We start from the raw sequence: 22,397 nt of genomic DNA on the forward strand, positions 1-22,397 counted from the left end.
TTAACCACCTCAAACTCAACCCTAAAAAAACTGAAGTTATTCTTTTTTCCCCTAAAAATAACCAGCTCCCCATTCAGAATTGGATCTCCGACCTTAATGCCCTCAACTGCTCCTTATCTTTGTCCTCCTCAGTCAAATCATTAGGGATCTCCCTTGACAACCTCCTAACCCTCAAGGTACACATCAATAATTCTGCCAAAGGAGCCCTCTTCAATCTCCGCCACCTAAAGAAAATCAAGCCCTTCATCCCTATCGATGATTTCAAACTAGCAGTCCAATCCCTTGTTCTTTCTCCCATCGACTATGGCAATGACATTCTCACCGGAATTCCCAAGATCCACCTAGCACCTCTTAAATCTGTGCTTTACCTTGCAGCAAGGCTTACCTCAGACTGCAAGCGATTCGACCACATCTCCCCTGCCCTTAAAACCCTTTAATGGCTCCCCATTGAAGGTAGATCCACTTACAAAACAGCCTGCATTACACACAAAATTCTCCATCAGAATACACCGACCTACCTCGCAAACAAACTCACTAAAGCCGGTTGCTCCCGTTCCTTGAGAAGTACTAACACCCTACTTCTTATCCCCCCCCTTCTAAAAAAGAAAAACACCCAGTCTCGATCCTTTTCCGGCAACGCTCCTTGCAGTTGGAATGCCCTTCCAACTGACCTTCGCTGCAACCCTTCCTACTCTAGCTTCAAAAATGAACTCAAACTACATCTCCTCAATAAATACTGGGGACCCTAATCCATATCTGTTCTCTTCCACTGGCCACATATGTCCGACCCTAGATGCATCCGCCCTCCCCTTTTTCAGCCTTACTCGCCCTTCCTCAGCCTTACTCGCCCTTCCTCCTCGTCACTTACCCCTCCCTGTTTACCACCTTCACTCCTCCTTGCACCCCTCCTTCCCTTGTCCACCTTCAGCCCTCATCCCCTCCAACCCCCCTCACCTCTGCCCCTCCCGCTTTTTTCAATTTGTGCCTTTTGATATTTTTGATTATTCACATCTTCCATATTTTGATGTGCTTATTTGCCATATGTATCATTTTGAAATCTATCAGGCGGAGTCTTATATGTTGTTTATATACATTGATGCTATGTATGTCCCCTGTCTTATTGACCTTCTTGTCTCTAAAATGTAAAGCGCTCTGATACCCCTGGGTCCAGCCAGCGCTACGTAAAACCTCTAAAATAAATAAATAAATAAATGATTGCTCCCAATGGGATGAAATGGTCGAGCTTATACAACACCTGCTTGATCATTATAAGTAGCTAGCTCAGGAGATTGTGTCGGAAGGCCAGACATCTCCAATACTTCCATTAGATGTGCCTTTGACATGGCAGACACTGCCACCAGGGGAGTAAACTTGAGTATTCTTATTCATAGTCATGCTTGGCTTCGTATCTCTGGCTTTTGAGCCAGACTTTCAGCAGTATCTGATCAACATACGGTTTTATGGAGCACACCTATTGGCCCGCAAGTTAATCAGATACTGGAGAAAATCAAAAAAGAGACAAATACAGCTTAAGTGGTAGGAGCCCTACGGTCGCCATCCCCTCGTTCTATTTTTTGCTGCATACAGTTTTGTGCTGATACCAAAACCACCTCCCCGGAGGCTTCCTCCTCCTATCGGAGGCACCAGCAGCAACCCAATCTGCCTGGGTATAGTCCAGGGGTTTCTTCAGGGGAAATAAAGCTAAAGGCAAGCGGAGAGGTGGAGCGGCTAAGACTCCAAAACAGTGACTCCTTTTCTGCCCCTCTGCCTCCCCCCGACGACCACATAACCCCTGTTGGGGGGTGGAGGGGGTAAGGGGGGATGTGTGTCACCTGTTGTGGGTGTTTGCAGGGGTTCCTGCCCCAAGGGCGAAACATCACTTCAGACTAGTGGGTCTTGGCTATTGTAGAACATGGTTACTGTCTGGAGCTCACTGCCACACACCAAACATCCCACCATGCATACAATCCCTTTCCCATCAACACTTCCTCCAGGAGGAAGTAGATGCCTTTGTGCACAAAGGGACCATTGAGCCAGTGCTGCCCCACCAACGCTATACAAGTCTGCACTCTGTATTTTCTAATTCCCAAAAAGGATGGGTCTCTCAGGCCCGTTCTAGACCTTCTGCCCCTCAACAGGTACATACTGTCCGTGCATTTCCACATGGTCACGCTACAGGATGTCATGCCACTTCTGCAACAAGATGACTTTATGACACCCCCCCCCCGACTTGATGCCTATTTCCAAATCCCAATCCACCCAGTGCATCAACGCTACCTCAGATGTGTGGTAAGTGGCCAACACTACCAATTCAAGGTTCTACCCTTTGGGGTCTTCACTGCGCCCAGAGTTTTTACCAAATGTCTGGCTGTAGTCTTGGCTCATCTCCAGAAGAGAGGTGTCCATGTCTCCCCTTAACTTGATGACTGGCTGATAAAGAGCTCAAGCAAACACCACTGCCTCGCTAGCATGCAGATCACTTCAGATCTACTTTACAATCTGGACAGACACCACATATTTACCCCTTCCTTGGGGCAGCCTTTAACTCACTTACCGGAAAGGCTTATCACAGTCTTGGTTGAGTTCAAGCTTTTCAGTCCCTGCTGCCTCTTTCAGGTAAATTGTCAGCTAATGGTTCGTACAGTTATGCGCCTCCTTTACATGATGGCTTCTTGCATCCCCATAGTACCACATGTCCGGCTGCACATGCATCTGCTCCAATAGTGCCTATGGGGTATCTCCAGATGTGGGTCCCGTGCTCTCCAAGCCACTGGAGTCAGGCTGTCCTGGCTGATGAGAGGTGAACCCCCCCAAAACCGATCCTAGGATGCTTGTTTCCAGTCCAGGGAGTACCTGGCTTGGCAGTTAGGGCTGGACTGTTCCCATTGGGCGCAGGTTCAAGACTGATTTGCAAATGGCTGGCTTCAAACTGGAATGGCATGCAAAGCAAAAAAAGATGGATTTATTGTGAGAAAGTGGCTCTATATATACTGGACTAGAATGAAGTACAGTGTGTATAGAGTCCACCAACCCCAGAGGTATAACAGAGATTAAAGTCAGAACTGACCTTACTCTCCAAAGTGGTAGCTTGGTCGAGCAGTAAGGCAGTACCAGAGGACAGTGTAAAGCATTTGTTGTGCCAATTGTTTTTATATCCACAGATATAGGTGTTTTATTTTTAGAACCAACAGTTATAAAAATATACTTTTCTTGTTATGAATTCTCTCATGTAACTACTTTGCAAAGGAGCAATAAAGTTTGTGCACACAATTAATACAGTATTGACAGTAAGTAACACAATCCTAAAACACACTATAGCATTGAGCTCAATGGGTTTTCCACATGTAAATACAGTTGATTACTATATAGATTACTTTAGTAGTCCCAGGACTAGATCTTAGATTCAGTCCTGGGGTCTAAGCTGAAACCAGATTAGCAAAAACGTTTTAGTCACTGTAGTGAATTTTCATGAATATAAAGCTGTTTTAAAAGTTCACACTTAGAAACTTTTCAATGGAAATCTGACAATGTTATTCAATGGGAGAAAATTCAGATTGCAGGTAAAGTACGATTGCGTTACTTTTGTAACCTAGCACTGGTCTCCTAGGGCCAGCACTGGGGTCTTAAATCAAAACAGGCAGGTAATTGCGTTTCAGTATTTCGTGTGATTTTTAAAGAATATTTCAAGTTTTCAAAAGTAGACACTTAGAAGAAATTTCATAGAAAAGCAGACAATGGGTTCCTATGGAGAAAATACAGATTACTAGTAACCCCGCTAGGGATTACTTTTGCGGTTCAGTACTGGGCTGAAAGGTACAGTACTGGCTTCTCCCCTGATCACAGGTGAGTACTTCGAAATTCGGACTTTGGCTGATTTTCTGTGAATATTTTCAGATTTCAAAACTTAACACTTAGAACATTTTCGAGTCAAAATGAGTCAACATTATCCAATGGCAGGTAAGTAAATTACCGGTTTCCAGGTGAGTACTTGGTTGGTGAAGTTAAGGTTCTGGCCATAGACTCAGGGGTCCCCCTGGGTCAGGTAAGTACAGTTAGTTCACTCCCACAGGGATGGCCGGGTGCAGAGGTAGGGAGGCCCAATGAGGGAAGGGGGGCCTTCGGTTGGTGGCTGTGGGAGCTGGGCTCCTGGTCACTTGCTCAGGGCAAGGGGGGAAGTAGGATAGGACACTGGGGTCACAGCCAGCGGCACTCGGGCGGCTGGGTGCAGGGTGCTTTTGAGCCGTCGGGCGCTCAAGCTTATCCAATGGGAAAAGTCAAAAAGGAACAAAGGCTGCAGGCTCGGGGACGGAGACTCTCCAGGGGCGACCAGCACTTCGAGAGGTAAGTTGGGATCTTGGAGCACAGGTAGGTACCCCAAAGGGAGGCACGAGGGGCTGTAGGGTGCCGGATGCAGGGGTGTCTTTGGGTGTCGGAAAAGCTTACCCTCGGCTGGTCGCGGTTGGGGTGGCCCCTGTTTCTGAGTCTGCAGGCGTCGGCTGGTTCCTCGAGGAGGGTCTTTGGGCACTGGACTTCGGGTCCCAGTGGCTGGGGGGACGTCCTCGTGGTCTTGGTTCGGTTGGGCCCAGCCCGGGCTCGGCGGGTGCAGAGTGGGCTTGTCCGGAGCTTCCTGGTTGGCACCAGGTGGGTTGTTGCAGCAGAGCCTCTGCTGATGGGAGTCCCAGTCTTCAAGAGGGTCAAGGCAGGCAGGTCCTCTGGGTGTCTCAAGGTTGCTCTCCGCAGGTTTCGCTGGGATTAAGCAGGAGCAGGTTCCAGGATCGACAGGCCGGTAGGGCTGGGGCCAAGTCAGTTGTTGTCATCCTGTTAGCAGCTGAACGGCGGGTCTTCTTCTTGATCTTCTTTCTTCTTTTCGTATCGGGATCTGAGGAAGGAAGGTTCAGGGAGCCTCTAAATACTGAATTTAGGGGCGTTACAGGTAGGGCAAGGACAGGGATCAATGGGTCCCTGCCCTGGGGTGAGTACACCCCCTAGCCTGCTCCTCTCCTGTGGGAGGGGGCAGGAATCTAGCTGTGATTTAGCAGGGCTCCCGATCTTCAAGATGGCCGGAGCCCGGGGTCATGCTTCACCTAGTCTCCCCACCTGAGGGGTGGGGTTGGCACAGGCTGGCACCCCCCTTCCTGACTTATTTTTTCCCACCAGTCTTCCCGCCAGAGTGTGGGGCAGGACTGGTGGGGGCTGGTTGCTGGGTACAGCAAATGGTCTGGAGAAGCTCACAGAGGCGGCATGCCTTTGAAGCTTCCCCCTGCCCATCCTGGGGGATGAGACCTAGCACCTCGCCCAGGATGTGCATTGTTGCAGGCCCTAGGAGCCGGGGCTCTCCTACCCAGGGGTCCAGCAACATGTCTGTTGTGTGGCAGCCTCTGCAGCCACTCAGCCAGACTTGGATTGTAAGTTAAGTTTTCAGGGGGCATCTCTAAGATGCCCTCTGGTGCATTTTACATTAAATCTCACACTGGCATCAGGGCGGGTTTAATGTGCTGAGAAGTTTGGTGTCAGTCTTCAGTGTAGCCATTATGGTACTGTGGAGTTCGTAATGACAACCACCCAGCACCATATACTCTTAATGGCATCACTGCACTTACAGTTCCCAGAAATGGCCCTGGGTACTGTAGGGGCACAGGGCTCATGCACCTGGGCCCACACCACTGGCATAGGGCACCCAGCTAGAGGGGTGACCGATGTATGCCAGGGCAGTGGGTTTGTGGGCATGGCATACAGAGAGGTCGACTCTTTGTTTAGTTCTATACCTAGGCACTCACCCTTCCAAAGGCAGTGTGTGGGTACATAGGTACAGGGCCCCTAAGGGTGGCACAATAAGTGCTGCAGCCCTTAGGGATCTTCTCTGGTCAGCATGCCCTGGGTACCTAGGGTACCATTTACTAGGGGCTGATAGGTGGCCAGAGATGCCATTTGGGTTTTGTTTCAACACGGTTTTTAGGGAAGGAACACAGGCCCTGGGTACGTGGTTGGCAGGAGCCCAGGGCACACTCAGTCAAAGCACATCAGCATTCAGAAAAAAGTGGGGGCATACCAATGCAAGAAAGATGGCACTTCCTCACATTTATGCCCGTATCTCTGTACTGTGGTGAATGTATGACATTATTCTGCATCCTGTCCATCAATTGTTCTTTTTGCATGTGTCACCAATAGTGCCTGGAAGCACAGTGCTCAAAAGCGGAGGGGCAATGGGACGATTTAGTGTTGATTAATGCCAGCACCCATCACTCTCTGCAATGGTGAAATAGCAACAGCTTGTTGCGGGACAGGCCTTTCTTGGACCCCGTTCCGCAAGGGACCATTTCCACAGATGCCTCTTTCATGGGCAGGGGGCGCACCTACAGGGCATCACTGTTCAAGGCTTGTGGACTTCTATTGCATAAACCACTTGGAGCTGTTGGTAGTCTATTTGCCACTCAAAACATTCTTTTAACATATTTACCATAAAGCAGTCCTGATCAAATTAGACAACATGACAGCCATGTACTACCTTCAGAAACAGGGGGCACTCCTTCTCAAAGCTGTTGAGGTGAGTCCAGGACATTTGACGATGGGCAATTCACCACAAGGTCCACCTCTTCTCACAGTTTCTGTGGTCTCCGCTGGGAGCGGACAACGACTTTGCAGACCTGCTCAGCAGAATGCAGTTACAAGTCCACAAGTGGTCACTTCTCCCAGGAGTCCTCTTCTACTGACGTAGATCTGTTTACAACTGCTGAAAACGCCAAATGTCCAAGCTTCACCTCCAGGTTTCTACACCCACTGAAAGGCTTTGTGGATGGTCAGGGATATTTCCCTAAATTTTTCGGCTTCTTCCACTCCTTCCATATGTGGTTTGGAAGCTTTGGCACACCTCTCTCACCTTAATTTTGGTGGCTCTCCTGTGGGATAGACAAGCTTGCTTCACAACCCTCCTCTAACTCTCTGTAGTTCCTCACGAGAAGCTCCCCGACAGACCGGAAACTCACGCAACACTAGGGAACCCTGAGAAATCCCAACACCAAACAACTCAAACTAGCGATCTGGCTCCTGAGGTCCTAGAGTTTGGTTAGCTAAATTTGCCGCTTGAGAGCTGGTCCTAGACTTGGGGCGACTAGCTTCCCTCACGATGATCATGCAATGCCGCAAAGTGGAAGAGGTTTGTCCACTACTGCCTACCCAAACAACTTGACGCTCTAAAACCCAAAGTGCAAGACATTGTCTGCTACCTGTTGTACATGCAACACTCTGATCTGAAAGAAACAGATTAGTGTTAGATTCCTTACCTTAGAATATCCCCAGGCGTCAGACTGGATCCGGAAAGTTTTGCGTAGCAGCACCCCTGCGTGTCTGTAGGTGTCGTCTGCAGCTCTGCGTCCGTCGCCGGGATGACGTCGTCGGAGTACTTAGACGCCGCCCTCGCGCGCTGACGTCCGTTCTTCTTTTTTCCGCTGCAGCAAGCTCAGATTCGGGAAGAGCAGTACTCCTTAGTCACTTTTTGACTAACTTTTTTCGATCTATTTTAGATTTTCTCGAGTCGTTTATCGACTCCGGTGCCGGTAGGGATGCCCAGGTTCAAGCCCTGTGACGACTGCAGACGACTGATGTCGGTTACCGACCCCCACCGTCGGTGCCTTTATTGCCTCGAACCAACCATGATGACAAGTGGTGCCCCGACTGCCAGGCCTTGATGTCGGAAGCTAGGCGGGAGCGGTACCATAAGCGACTCGAGATCCGGCAGTCAGCCCCGTGCCGCTCGAGGTCCCAGTCCAGGAGGAGGTCGAGGGACCGGTCGCGGGGCCACAGTTATCACAGCTCGGCGAGTCGACACCTCTCGTTGGGTACAAAGTCCTCAGGTAAGTCGAGGCACAAGAAGTCGAAGAAGCGACATCGCTCTTCTGACTCCCCCCGACGCTCGCGCGGGTTCGGGCGACACTGCCCACACGGTTCCGCCAGAGCCGCACGTGCCGCCGGGGCCGCAAGCGCCGTGTCCAGCTCCACACCTGCCGGTCCCTGGACTGAACGTGAGGCAGGAGGAGATCAGCGCCTTCCTCACGGCCATGAGGTTGCGCTTCACTCCGTCGGGTCCCGTCGAGGTGCCTTCGCGCCCCGCGGACCCGTCTGGGAGCCCAAGCGGGCTGGCGGCTTCGGCCCCGGTGCCGCCAGGTGCTTCGGCCCCTACGCCGTCGGCGACTTTGGTCCTGACGCCGCAGGGCTCCTCAAGATCCAGGCCTGGATCCGTGTCGATGCCGGTCGACCTTAAGACCCCTCCGCTGTCACCAAGGGTGTCGCCCCCAGCGCCGTCCTCGGGCGGCGGCGTCCCCGATCCCCACCCCGGTCCGGATCTGGCGTCGGACCGGCGCCACACGTTGCCGTCTTCGACGCCGATAGGTGAGCCCTTCACCGACTATCCGGCTCCATCATTTCTTCCTGACCTTCAGGAGATGGAGGACGAGGGGGATTGGGAGGGGTCTGAGGACCCTCTGGCACTGCAGTGCCATTTGAGTCAGGATTGGGCGGACGAACTTGGGGAGGCCAGTGGGCTGGACACTTCGCCCGACACTGGTTTTGTCTCCCCTCCTACTGTGGCTACGGAGGAGGGGGCTGCGTACAGCGTGGTGTTTACTCGGGCAGCCAAGACCTTGGCTCTTGATCTCCCATTCGCGGCTGTGGGGACTAACCTCCTCACTGAGGTACTCAAACCGCAGGCAAGCTCCTCAGAGCCTCTCCTGCCGTTCAATGAGGCCCTTGCTGACATTCTGTTGGGCACCTGGTCCAGGCCCTCCACAGGCCTCCCTGTGGATTGGAACGTGGCCCGACGCCAGCGCCCGGCTCCGGGCGACCACAGTTTCCTGTCCGTTCACCCCACCCCTGAGAGCCTGGTGATCCAGGCCTCAACTTCCCAGACCGCATTCCGAACCGCCCCTCCGGATCGGGAATCCAAAAGGTACGACCAGTTCGGTAAGAAGCAGTTCTCACTGAGTTTAGGGTTGCGGTCTGTCAACGCTGCCTGCCTTTTGAGCCGTTACTCTCACTCTTTGTGGGATACGGTTGCGGAGGTGCTGCCGCAGTGCCCGGCGGAGGTCCAGGCAAAGGTAACCCAGGCCCTCGCGGAGGGAAGGGACGCAGCACGATATTCCTTTCGGTGTGGACTGGATACCACGGACTCGCTAGGCAGGGCGATTGCAACGACGGTGGCGGTTCGCCGCCAAGCCTGGCTGAGGTCCGCCAACTTTTCAGGCGATGTCCAAGCATCCCTTATGGACGTACCCTTTGATGGCCGTCGCCTTTTTGGCGATAAGGCAGGCAGCGCGCTGGAACGTTTTAAGAACTCCAGGGCTACGGCCAAGTCCTTGGGCCTCGGCCAACGCCAGCACACTTCCGCCCCTTTTGTGGCCAAGGAAGGGGCGCCCCCTCACGTCCAGCTAGCCACAGGCCGCAGAACCCACCTCAACGCGGTCGCGGACGTGGTAACCGCCGTGGCGGTCCTGGGGGACACAGGGCAAGGCCTGTCCACACCTGCCCCCACAGCATCTGCCTCAAAATCCTCCTAGTCCGAGCTTTCAGGCCCATTCCTCGCCAGTGGGAGGCAGCATTTGCCATCACCTCCTCCACTGGCCTACCATCACTTCGGACAGGTGGGTGTTGCAAATCGTCCGAAGGGGCTACTCCCTCCCCTTCGAGGCGACCCCTCCAGCCATGCCACCGCAGTACCACCGCATGTCGGTGGATCAATTGCAACTTCTGCAGGAGGAAGTTACGGCCCTCTTGGCCAAGGGGGCCGACGAGCGCAGCTCCTGGGCCAGAAGTAGGACTTGGTTGCTATTCCCACTACTTTCTGGTACCAAAGAAGGGCAAAGGGGGCCTACGCCCTATCTTGGATCTAAGGAGCGTCAAAGGCTTACTCCGGAAGGAGAAGTTCAAGATGCTGACTTTGGCTCAGGTCCTAGCTGTCCTGGACCCAGAAGACTGGATGGTAGCGTTGGACTTGCAGGACGCGTATTTCCACATCCCCGTCCTTCCGGCCCACCGGCGATACCTGCGGTTCATAGTAGGCCACGAGCACTTTAATTTTCCCGTGCTCCCCTTCGGCCTTACCAGCGCCCCACGGATATTCACAAAAGTGATGGCGGTGGGCGCAGCTCATCTGCGCAGATTATGGGTTTCAGTCTTCCCCTATCTCGACGATTGGTTGTTGAAGGCGGCTCACCCCAAACAGTCTCCTCCCACCTCCAGACTACGGCCGACCTCCTACACTCGCTGGGGTTCTCCATCAACGTGGCGAAGTCACGCCTGTGTCCTAGAAGCTCCTCTTCATCGGAGCGGTTCTGGACTCAGCACAGTTTCGGGTTTATCGTCCCGAACAGCGGGTTTAGGATATTCAGCCTTTATCCCGAGTCTCGGTCAGGTTGCCGCTGCGGCTCCTGGGGTTGCTCATCTCCTGGATCCTTCTGGTGCATCACGCCCGGTGGCGGATGCGGGCTCTACAGTAGGACCTGAAGTTTCAGTGGGCACAGCATCAGGGCAACCTGTCCAACTACGTCCGGATCTCGGAGGGCACTGCGAAACAGTTGTAGTGGTGGCTCACGAACCGCGATTGGGTCAGCGGCAGATCTCTCTCCCTTCTGCACCCGGAGTACGTAGTGGTGACAGATGCGTCCCTCCTGGGTTGGGGGCGCCATATGGGAGGGAGGGAGATCAGAGGCCTCTGGTCTCCGGCGGAATACCGGCTCCACATCAACCTTCTTGAGCTGCGGGCGATCTGGCTTGCACTGAAAGCATTCCTTCCCTCTGTCCGGGGAAGTGTAGTGCAGGTGGTCACGGACAACACCACCGCCATGTGGTACTGCAACAAACAGGGCGGGGTGGGGTCGTGGACCCTTTGTCAGGAGGCTCTGCGCCTCTGGACATGGCTGGAACACCGGGGCGTCACCCTGGTGGTTCAACATCTGGCAGGTTCCCTGAACGCCAGGGCGGACGAACTCATCCGCCGGTGCATGATGGATCACGAATGGCGTCTGAACTCAGACATGGCGCAAGGCCTCTTTCGGCAGTGGGGAGAGCCTTGGTTAGATCTATTCGCCACCGAAGAGAACGCGCAATGTCATCAGTTCTGCACGTTGGAATTTCCAAGGCGGCACTCGCTCGGAGACGCTTTTCGTCGCGAGTGGAACTGCGGTCTGTTGTACGCCTTTCCGCCTATACCACTTCTGCCCAGAGTGCTGAAGAAGATCAGGCGCGACTGGGCCCAAGTCATCCTTGTGGCTCCGGACTGGGCACGAAGATACTGGTATCCCGAGCTACTCAGTCGATCCTCCGATTCGTCTGCCTCTTCTGTCGCAGCAGCAGGGGACGGTCCTCCACCTGAACCTGTCCAGCCTCCACCTCAATGCGTGGAGATTGAGCAGCGGCAGTTGAGGCCATTTGACTTGCCTCCTGAAGTATGTGATGTGATTCTGGAAGCCAGGTGTCCCTCCACAAAATGTATACACCTGCAGGTGGAACAAATGTGTGGCATGGTGCACAACAAAGGCTGTGGATCCTCTCTCAGTCCCCCTTTCAGAGGTTCTCCTCTTACTTCTTTCTCTTGCCCAGCAGGGCTCTGCTCTGGGCACTCTTAAGGGCTACCTCTCTGCCATTTCTGCCTTCTTGAGGCTTCCTGATCAGCCTTCTCTCTTCAAGTCCCCTATTGTTAATAGATTCTTGAAGGGCATCAAGCACATGTTCCCTCCTGTTCCTTTCGTGGTGCCTCAGTGGAACTTGAACCTTGTTCTTCCATTTCTTATGTGCGGTCCTTTCGAGCCACTTCACAGTTGCCCTCTTCGTCTCCTTACTCTTAAGACTGCATTCCTGGTTGCCATCACCTCTGCCAGGAGAGTGAGTGAGCTCCAGGCTCTTTCTTCTAAGCCTCCTTTCCTTTCTGTCCATCCGGACAAAGTTGTTTTAAAAACTCGTCCTTTCCTGCCCAAAGTAGTTACGGCCTTTCACATCGGGCAGTCCATCACCTTGCCCACCTTCTATCCGCCTCCGCATCCTTATAAGGAGGAAGAGAGGCTCCACCGTCTGGACCCAAAACGTGCAATCTCCTTCTACCTAGATCGCACACGCCAATTCCGGGTCGACGACCAGCTATTTGTTGGTTACGTGGGCGCGAAGAAGGGGCGGGCGGTGCACAAACGGACCATCTCTCGACGGGTCGTGTTGTGCATCAAGGTCTGTTACTCCTTGGCTAGAAAAGAGCCTCCGGTTGGGCTGAGGGCCCATTCCACTCGGGCCACGTCGGCTACTACTGCCCTGGGTCGGGTAATCCCCCTGCAGGACATCTGTCAGGCAGCTACGTGGGCCTCGCTGCACACGTTTGCTAGACACTACTGCCTGGACAGCCGTTTCATTCTCCACTACTTTCTGGTGTGATCTTGGTCCGCAGACCCACCACAGCGGTTGGTATTGCTGGGGTATCTATTCTAAGGTAAGGAATCTAACACTAACCTGTTTCTTTCAGATGCACAAGTTACTTACCTTTGTTAACGATATATCTGTAAGAAACAGTAGTTAGTGTTACATTCCTTACTGCCCCACCCATCCTCCCCATCCTCCCCATCCTCCCCGTTCTGCGGACCGATATCTAGGGTTAAGGTATTTCCCTTTGAGGGCCCTAGTTTTATGGCACCAGTGTTGGTCTCTGGCATGGCTCTGCAATCCTGGCGCGGAAAGCTATGTACAAGAACTGACATCAGCGCGCGAGGGCGGCGCCTAAGAACTCCAATGACGTCATCCCGGTGACCACGACGCTGACGACGGACACGGAGCCGCAGAAGACGCCTACCGACGAGCAGGGTACTGCTACGCAAAACTTTCCGGATCCAGTCTGACGCCTGGGGATATTCTAAGGTAAGGAATCTAACACTAACTACTGTTTCTTACAGATATATCGTTCATGAAGGTAAGTAACTTGTGCGTCTGGCTTGCACATCCATTCTCCTACGTCTAGCTGCAGTGGCAGAATATTTGCAGAACAGGGAGCACACCTCTTTGTAAAGAGTTGCTGTCGTTAAGCACTGGAGCTCAATCTTTGCCCCCGAGCAAAATTTTCCACAATGATGCCGAGGTACGCACAGCGACATGCAGCAACTGTAACAAACAGTACCTTCGAGTCGAGTGTCCTCCAAGAAGCGGTTCCACATTGCCAAGAGTAAGTCGTCGCTGCCATTAGTGTAGAAAGGTGTTGATATTCCATTAAAAAACGTGATGGCAAAGCGCTGGCAGCAAACAAAGTGAACCAGTACAAAATGGCGGCACGATCAGTGCGTCCTTGACCAACTTTATTGAAAGTGACGTAGGGAATAATCAAAGAACGGAGACACTGCGCGACAAACAAAAGATGGTAAGTGGCACGAGGTCAATTTGAAATTTAAAACACAGAGTAACGGTTTTATAAGTTTGTATGGCGCATATAACTTGATGTAAAATTAGCTGTTTTCTTCGAATCAACACCAAATTAAAATGTTGAACACCGGGGTCCGAACCTCTGTTCCTAATTAACCTTATCTCATAAACGACTCGAAATGTCACAAAATGCTGTTAAGCAATAAACACAGAGGGTGAATGTTGAACATGGCTCAAACAGCTGAAATGATGGTACGATGTTAAAGCAAACGGAAGCAGGGCTTAAAAACACTGTAACAACCAACGCCTGGGCTCGATATTTGCCCCCGAACACCTTGTGCAAAATTGCCCTGAAAGGATTGCAGCCACTCAAGTGTCTTCAAGCATAGGAGATTGGTGTAGGTTAAATAAGGAATCACAGTTGGGGAAAATCTGGCAGACTCGACTCAAAGATTACCAGACACCAGGGCTACCCCTCACAGTATATGCCATATGAGTGATAGCTTCCTCCAAAACAGAAAACGTGTAGCTTTGCGCAATTGCTGTCAAACACTACTTTAAAGGTCAAAACTTCTCAGCTCACAACGTCAGTAGTCATTACTTCACTGCGTGGCTCTTACAGTGGCTTTTGACCTTGATCATGACAGCTTGATCTGGCACTCTTAAGGCTTAGGGAGACCAATTTCGGGGTCACTGGTGGGGTCTTGTGGTGCTAGAAAGATTAAGCAAAACTTTGAATTGTAGAGTATTTTACCTTCTTTTCTTAAATCCTCTGTTTCTGATCTGTTCTGTTTCTTAAGAAATCTTTTCATGTGAGTTGCAGCTTCTTTTGAAGTGGTACACGTAGGTTCAAAGTCGCCAAAAATGTTGTAAATAAAGTAGCGTAGTCCTTGAAGTTCCTTGTAAGTAGTTTATTTCAGGTAAGATGGTAAGATAAGAAGAGGATAAAACCCCACCAGGAGCAGCCTCCTGTCGCTCAGCCCTTCATCAAACTGACAGTCTTACACACTCAACATTCTATCTAGCTCTCACACCCAACATTCTAGGCTGAGCGGCAGGAATAAATACAACAGTTATCCCTTCCAGGATACCCCCAGTCCCGTCCTGGAATCGTAATATGGTACTTGCAAGATTTATTGGGCCCCCACTGGAGCCCCTTCATTCTTCCCCTCTACTATTTCTGTCCTGGAAAGTGGCTTTCTTGGTTGCCCTTACTTCCCTTAGATGGGTAAGCGATATTCAAGTGCTGACGTTAGAGGAGCCTTTTGTTTAAGGTTCACGCTGACAAGATAGTCCGTCTGACTAATCCAGAATTCCTACCCAAGGTGATATTTTCTTTCCACCATAACCAGACCATAGAACTGCCAGTGTTCTTTCTGCATCCAAACTCATACACTATATGTAAAGAGAGCCCTTATGTACTACTCTGATAGAACAAAAACATTTCGCAAAGCACAACAGCTATTGTTGGCCTTCTCAAAACCACACAAAGGGACTGCCATTTCAAAAGCAGGAATTGCTCTCCTGTCTAGTCAAGTGTATTCAAACCGATTATGCCAAAGGCAGCTCCCTGCTCCTCCAAGGCCACCTTCTACACCTTAAAAGGCTGCCTCAATGGCATTTTTTGGCAACATTCTAATAGCTGATATCCGTAACCTAGCTACCTGGTCCACACCGTACACATTCAACAAACACTATTGTGTGGATGTCCTAGCGAGGCAGCAAGACCAAGTGGGCCACGCTGTCTTGCGTACACTTTTACAATGCTCTGTAACATCCTCTGACTATCCTCTGCCGTATAGTGGAAATAGTTTTACAGTCTATGCACAGTATATGTATCTACAGCTACACCTGCCACTAACAGAAGATATTACTTACCCTGTAAGCATCTCTTCGTGTCATGTAGGGTTGTAGATTGACATGCATCACCCTCCTCTCTAGAAGCTGTTGGTTGTTGCAAATAACTTTCGTCTTTTTCCTATATTCCCTTTCGATTGCATGGACATCATTATGCTTTCTTATGCTCTATCTCCATCCTCATCCACTGTACTGGAAAACAATCTAATTATGGAGTCGATGCCCTTGCGCACTGCCAACTAAGGGAGGAGTCACTTTACCTTGCGACTTGAAAGACTTCTTAGAACAAAAACAAGTTGTACATGTCCGAGCCCAACACTAGATGGCAAGAGTATGCACAGGAAGTGAACCAACAGCACTATATGCCACGAACAGATGCTTACAGGGTAAGTAACATTTTCCTTCTTTGGCAGTCCTAGCCTTTGATAAATGTCACTGGAAAAGATTGGGAGCTATGCTGGAGTGATAACTGACTGACTAAAGGCACTTAAATAAAACAATATATCCTGGATAGACTCTCCAGGCATATGCTGGAGTGTTGGAGATCAGAAAATGTCTTAATGCCAGAAAATGGATATTCTAAGTAGCAGGTATATTATGTGAATTCCGTAATGTTAACCTGCATGTATGATATCTTTTTTAGGATTCTGAAAAGTATGTGGAACAACTGCTCACATTATTTAATCGCTTTAGTAAACTTGTTAAAGAAGCCTTTCAAGATGATCCACGGTTTCTTACTGCCCGGGATAAGGTAGGTTTGTATTTCTTGTTGTCCAGAGATTTGATGTACGTGCACAAATCTATTAATTCTCTAAGGAGAAAATTATTTTGCCTGTAAAATAAAACATAAAAATCCTATGATTACCTCTCCATCTAAGATTTCAAGCTATCTAAATCATTAGGTGTCTGATTATAACTCTGCTTATTTAGCTGTCTCTCCTTTTTTATCTGTCCTTTCTAAGCTCCAGTTGATGAGTTCTTGTATAACTAAGTATTGACGGCTACACAGAATATGTACTGTGCATGTCTCTACACAATTGTTGTCTTTTTTAATAAAACATTAAAAAACAACCTAAAACAGTAAAATGTACCATTAACTTCCTGAGTGACGATGCAAGATATTTCACTGCATGAATGCCTAGGTAGTTAAATGCAGTTTGTACTAAAATAACATGGGAGCATTGATAAAGGCCCTTTTGATTGTTTTCTTAGCTATACACACTGCTGTGGATTCTATATTCACAACATTTCACATTTCTCAGGAATATATTATGTTCTTGAAGATGTTTCACTGCCTCTATGTGCATTCTTGAACCTTTCCTTTGTTTGTCATAGTCCTTATGTCTGTGATTGATACACATAGCTCTTACAGCTTCTTCTTGTGAAGTGGCTGGTCGGTTAGGATACCTTCTCTTCTTGGGTATTGTTTGTTTGTTCCACCCTCATGTTCCACCTATGTCCAACTTTAAAAGGGAGTATTTTGCTGAAGATTGCAGATTTTTATCCAGTTCCTGCTGTAACATTCCACAGCAGTGAGGGATTACTCTTAGAGAGGCTAGTCCACTTACTGCATGGTAAACCTCCATAACTAATAAGTACCAGCAATCAAACGGCGACATCTCACCTGGTTGGAGGAAGAAGCGGAGCTAGTCCTGTGGGGCTGTAGGAGTAGCTAGCACACATAGAGGTCAGAGGGAAGAGGAGGCAGGCACCTGTACTAAATAGCTACAGTGCTTGCAAAGGGAGATTGCTGTGCTGGTTGTGGTAGGCATCCACTATTCGGTGGAGACGGGCACCTGTACGTTTGGTAGAGACCACTCTTTGAGTTTATGAGTATGGGCTGAAGTACTAGGGTGTGCCTGTGGGATTATTATGACAGAGTTGTCTATCTTTGATTTAGTTTGAGCACTGGAGTGAAAGTTCAGCTTGTGGATAACAGTGACATGACTGGTTCCATTTTTGGTTGGTTGCTGACTCCGATGGCATGCTATAGTGCAGGTTTAAGGATATATTATACAACTGAAATCTCTCTCAGCTGCCATTTAGGGTTTGTGGTAATCACATGGTTCAATATTGTATGAACAGGTCAGCTTACGTTCTAGGGTGCCTTAAATAGTAGATTGATAGACCACATCCACCTATCGACGTACATGTTTGTGAAGCATCCTCAGCTGGCTGGCCTCTACCTAGGGAGAGAAACTTTCAACATAGTGTATGGATGGAATCCCCTTCATTGTAAATGGGCATTTACCCATACCCAGGTGAACCAACTGCATATAAGATCTATTATGACTTTTTGCGGCCCAGCTTACATGCTAACCCAGCATGCACACTGAGGACTAGGTCTGTCCTTTGGCTCTGTGGTCCAGAGCCTGGTTCTCAGACTTGTAGCGCTTTCACCAAACATGCCCTCTAGCCGAAATGGGGCTACTGTTCATATCCTGAGTTGTCAACTTTAAGCAGTGGTGGCAGCGGATCATTTTTTATAATTCTAGCACTGGATAGTCTTTTTTCCTGTCTTTTGGTAGGAGTGTGGCACCTACCGGCTCCACTTATGTAAAGTTCAACTTGTATAAAATACCCACACTCTTGCACAGACATCCTGTACAGATATCTTGTTTGCATGTCGAGTAAAGCGTGCATGGTGGATATGAATGTTCTATTGGGATCCTTCTTGGATTGGCTCTGGTTTTACACAGCACAAGTTGGAGGTTGTGGTACAGCTTCCCCAGGTAGCAAAAGTGTATTATTTAGATTCCTGAGTGTAACCCTAGACACTGATGTGTGAGAAGGTTTGTGGTCTCCTTTTCACTGGGGATTGCTGATTAGTCCTTCCTGAGCACAGCTATCGATGGGAAGCTGGGCTTACGTCAGCAGATTGAGTAAGTATAGGCACAACATGAAATGTGAAAATGATTAATCTAAAGATGGTTCCTGGGCATGATGGTGGGTTTAATATCCCCTTGTCAGCGAAATATGTTTGAAGGTTGAACTACCCCACTTGTCAAGCACTTATTAGGTTTAAGCATGAACTTGCTGAAGCACAAGCGACTGCACCTGGTCCTGGTTCCAAGTTCGTCATTACCAAGAAAGGGACTGCTCCACAGGTTTCTTGAAAAACTGCTCAGATTCAGGGCTAGCTTCTGTCGAACATCAGTCTCCCAGAGGTGATGGGACATTTTGCTGGAAGAGTTGTTGGGTCTACCATTGACCTTGGAGCTTGTTTGATCTACTCGGAAGGGGAAAATGTTTGACACCACAGGAGCTGACTACTGGAGTAAGGAGAAGCCCAGCCGCCAAGTCCAGAAGAAGGGCGGGCCAGAATTGTGGACTGTTTCTGGTAGAGTTAACTAAAGTTGACCAGAGTCTGTCAGAAGGTGTCTCGGCCTCCTCAAGTGTTTCTGTGTTCAAGCAATGTGAGGGGAACCCGCTCACCAGCAAGTTCACCTCCAACCAGCGTGTCTGCTCCAGAGAGTGCAACCAGAGAAGGACAACAAACTAGTGCTGATTCTGCCTTCTGTGCACTCTGGGACCCCCACCATAGACCAGAGGACTGAAGCCATCCAAGCTGACATGCCCAGAGCTGCTGCCCCTGCACCGGGCCCTGAGTGAAGATAAAGAGCATCCGCCTGGCTGAGCTGTTGCATCTGCAAGCATATCTGTGTGGCGGTAGCTTGCATCCCGTGCCTAGACGAGCACTTAAAATCCTTTGACATATAAGGGAAAGCTGTTACCTGAACTTAACATTTACTGTGAGCTTTGCTATAAATTTATTGGAACCAATGCTTTAACAATAACTCCACTTAAAGAGAGCTGTCTAGTAAAGGAAATTGAGACTGTCCTATGAGTCATGAGAGCCGGGGTTCTCCATTGTAGGATGTTCGTTAATGGTCATAAACGCAAGAATAATTCCCTGCTGTGTGCATGGATGCAGAAGCACTTTTGACGGCACATATAATCTGATAGAGACTTCTAGCCACAGGTGCCATACCTTAGAATTAGCCCCAGGTGTCAGCCTGGATCTGGAGCAGTTTTCGAGCAATACGCCTGCCTGCTGGTAGGTAGCATATTTTGACTCTGTGTCAGCCGCGGTGGAACTGGGTACTCCGTACCTATATGGTGGCCACTTTTCATGCTGACTTCAGTTCTTTCCTTTTCGCACCAGATAGCGCAGATCCGCGAAGAGCTACCCCTCTGTCACTTTTTGACTGGCTTTTTAGGTCGAGCCTAACGCAGGGCGCAAACGCTGCTTACGAGTGAACTCTTGGAAGCACTCCAGACTTTTTTGGCAACTTGTGCATGTACTGCACTGTTTCCATTGAGCACTGCTGCCACAGGCTGGTGAGTTTTTCTGTTATAATCTGCGTAGTCCCTTCCCTCCTCGTCTTTGCGAGGTGTAATTGTCCCTCCCACCCACACCACCCCTGCAGCCATCATACCCAGTTTATCCTGAAATTTCTCACCATAATCTGTAATAGTTTTCAGGTTCCGCCCCTCTAAACCCAGCGTTGACTCAACATTTCCCAAACTCTCCCTTCCGGCACACACTCCACCATTTATCAGAAGGTACCAGCCAATCAGTGGAGAAACACTCTGGCAGGTAATCATAGACACAGACATAAACAAAAATGAAGGAAACGCTCATTTGTGTCCTTGGGGCTTGGCTGAAAACACCGTAAAACGAACATCTTCCTCAAATTGTATGCATGGTCCGAACAGATGAACATCGTGTATTTCATGAAACAGACCTACAGTACAATTCGAGATTAAGGGTTGCAAATGCGAATTATTTCAGCAGTGTTTCTGTGTAAGTACGTATTTGATTTTAATTACTACTTACCCCATTATCTGTTACTTCTTAATGCATATAAATTATTTTGGTTCATTGCTGACTTTTTCGCGGACAGCTTTTTCAGTATACTTGGAGTACTAGTTTATTGTGTTCTAAAGAATGCAATATACGCGGTGCCAAGATGGAGGCCCGAGCTGCGTTTCTTTTCATAATTTTTTTATATCTATATCTGTATATGGCAGATGCCAGCGGTGGGTTGAAGTTTAAACAGTTTGTCCTCATCCTTGGCACGAGAGAAGGCAACAGGGCATAGTCGGCCATGGAGGAGCGACCCGGGAGAGTATTGAGAAACGGACAGCGTGCTCACCCAGTTGAGCCACAGGTAATGGAAACCCTCTTGTGATTGTTACGATGCGACAGAGCACACTCGGTGCCGGTAGTCTTACTCTCTCGGTGTTTAAGCTGCTGGTTCCATGTCCGCATCATTCCTCAAAACAGCATGCCCCTTCCACAGAGCAGCATTCCTTATTTCTACACTTAACTTTATTTGCAGGGTGTCTTTCTAACATACTCAAGAGAGAACACTCCTTTTCTCCTGAAAACTTACCTTGCTCACCTTCTTTCAGAATTTTTTATTTTTTTTATCTCAAGTGGTTGTGGATCACCCTCAAAAGCCACTCAGTCTCACCCTCCTTGGAGCATGAAAAGATTGAGTTATGGAATCCCCTGTGATTTGTATCGCGAGTTCCCGTCCAAAGTGTCACTTGTTACCGGCGTTTGAAGTGCAGGGACTGTGATTCTGAGTGCAATAGAGGTGGGGCCAGATCCCTGGTAAAAAAAAAGAACACCATGTTCTGCAACTATTTTGTTGGCCTTTCACCTTAAAGTCAATAAATATAAAATGTAACATATATGCGTAAATAAAAAATAAATGCTAGCAAAAGTAACTGGTGGGAAATGCACGTTTTTGTGCAGGGAAGGCTCAAATGGTTAATGCGATCACCTTAGAGGTCTGTGTGTGACCAGTGTTGGAATTGGAAAAACTCCACGATAAATAGGCGGTCAAGGCTTGACAACTAAAAGGTGGTGGAGTCATGATGGCAGAGTCATGAAAAGAACTTCCACATTCAAATTGCAAATTTTTTTTATTAAAAGAAAAAACTCTGCCACAAAAAAATCGGCAACAAGCAGAAACGTGACAGTAAATGTGTTGTGACTTAATTGCTTGCAGAGGTTGCATTTTAAAATATCTTATGGGGGTCACTGCACCTATTGCCGAGAGTTGGTGTGCCTTATAGATCTAAGCGAATATTAACAATGGTAAGATAACTCTGATTGATAATGTTCTTGCTGGAGAGATCTGTGTTTTGCCTAGTGGGTGATAATGGCTAAACACTCATAAGGTCCCAAAGGTGAGACCTATTGGCTATGCCAATGCTTGTTTCAACATTTTGTCGACTATTTTTGATAAAGAAAATTCATTCTCCTGGTGTGAGAGGGATGTCTCCCAAGAAACCGGCTGGTTTCAAACCATGCGGCACCTTTCACTGACAGATGTCTGAAAGACCCCCAGTTGGTCTGTTTATGGTGCCTCGAGAATGATCATGACTAGAAGGCCTGAAAGGATTGCCACGCCATGCACTCGAAGGCACTGAGGGGAGGGCTCCTCAGGTTCCTTGCCATCTGACGTCGGACGACCCCGCGAGGATCAAGATCTCGGTCGCTTGAAAGGTCCTGGGACAGCTCGCTGAACTGCACCAGATGGTCGTCCTCTCTGTCCAAATAATCGTTGGGTAAGTCACACAAAAAGAAGTTGTTACAGAGGACTTCGACTTCACCGGCCCCATTGGAGGTTAATAACATCAGACCTTTGGGTACTGCAGACTGTACAAAGGGGCTACTCTACCCCCTATGTGGCTGCTCCTACGGCCATGCCACCCACTTACGTTCAGTTGACAGAGGACAATCCCACCTCCGCCAGCAAGTGTTGGCTGTGGTTGCTATTCCAGCTGCTTTCTAGTGCCCAAGAAGGTTAGAGGTGTTCGTTATATCTTAGACCTGCACCTTCTAAATCTCTTCCTCAAACAGGAGAAATTCAAAATGCTCACACTTGTTCACGTTCTGTCTGTTCTAGAAGTGGGAGACTGGATGATAGGTTGGATTTGCAGGATGCATTTTTTCACATTCCCGTCCTGCCCGCCCACAGATGTTACCTGCAGTTCACAGTGAGACACAAGAACTTTGTTTGTCACCCTTCTCTTTGGCCTTGCCAGCGCCCCTTGGGTGTTCACCAAGGTGATGGTGGTGGTTGCAGTACACCTACGGAGGTGTGGGGTTCAAGTCTTCCCCTACCTCGACGATTGACTGT

General features: G+C 49.3%; 1 protein-coding gene across 1 annotated transcript in view; it reads left to right on the forward strand.

Moving 5' to 3' along the window:
* CUL5 (cullin 5) overlaps positions 1 to 22,397 on the forward strand; it is a 778,902-nt gene that overhangs the window by 429,217 nt on the left and 327,288 nt on the right. The window contains exon 10 of the mRNA XM_078657044.1: positions 15,881 to 15,988. Coding sequence (XP_078513170.1) covers positions 15,881 to 15,988 — 108 coding nt within the window. The remainder of the gene's footprint in view (positions 1 to 15,880; positions 15,989 to 22,397) is intronic.

Source organism: Lissotriton helveticus, chromosome 8, assembly GCF_964261635.1.
Source record: "Lissotriton helveticus chromosome 8, aLisHel1.1, whole genome shotgun sequence".
In the NCBI taxonomy this organism is placed as follows: Eukaryota; Metazoa; Chordata; class Amphibia; order Caudata; family Salamandridae; genus Lissotriton; species Lissotriton helveticus.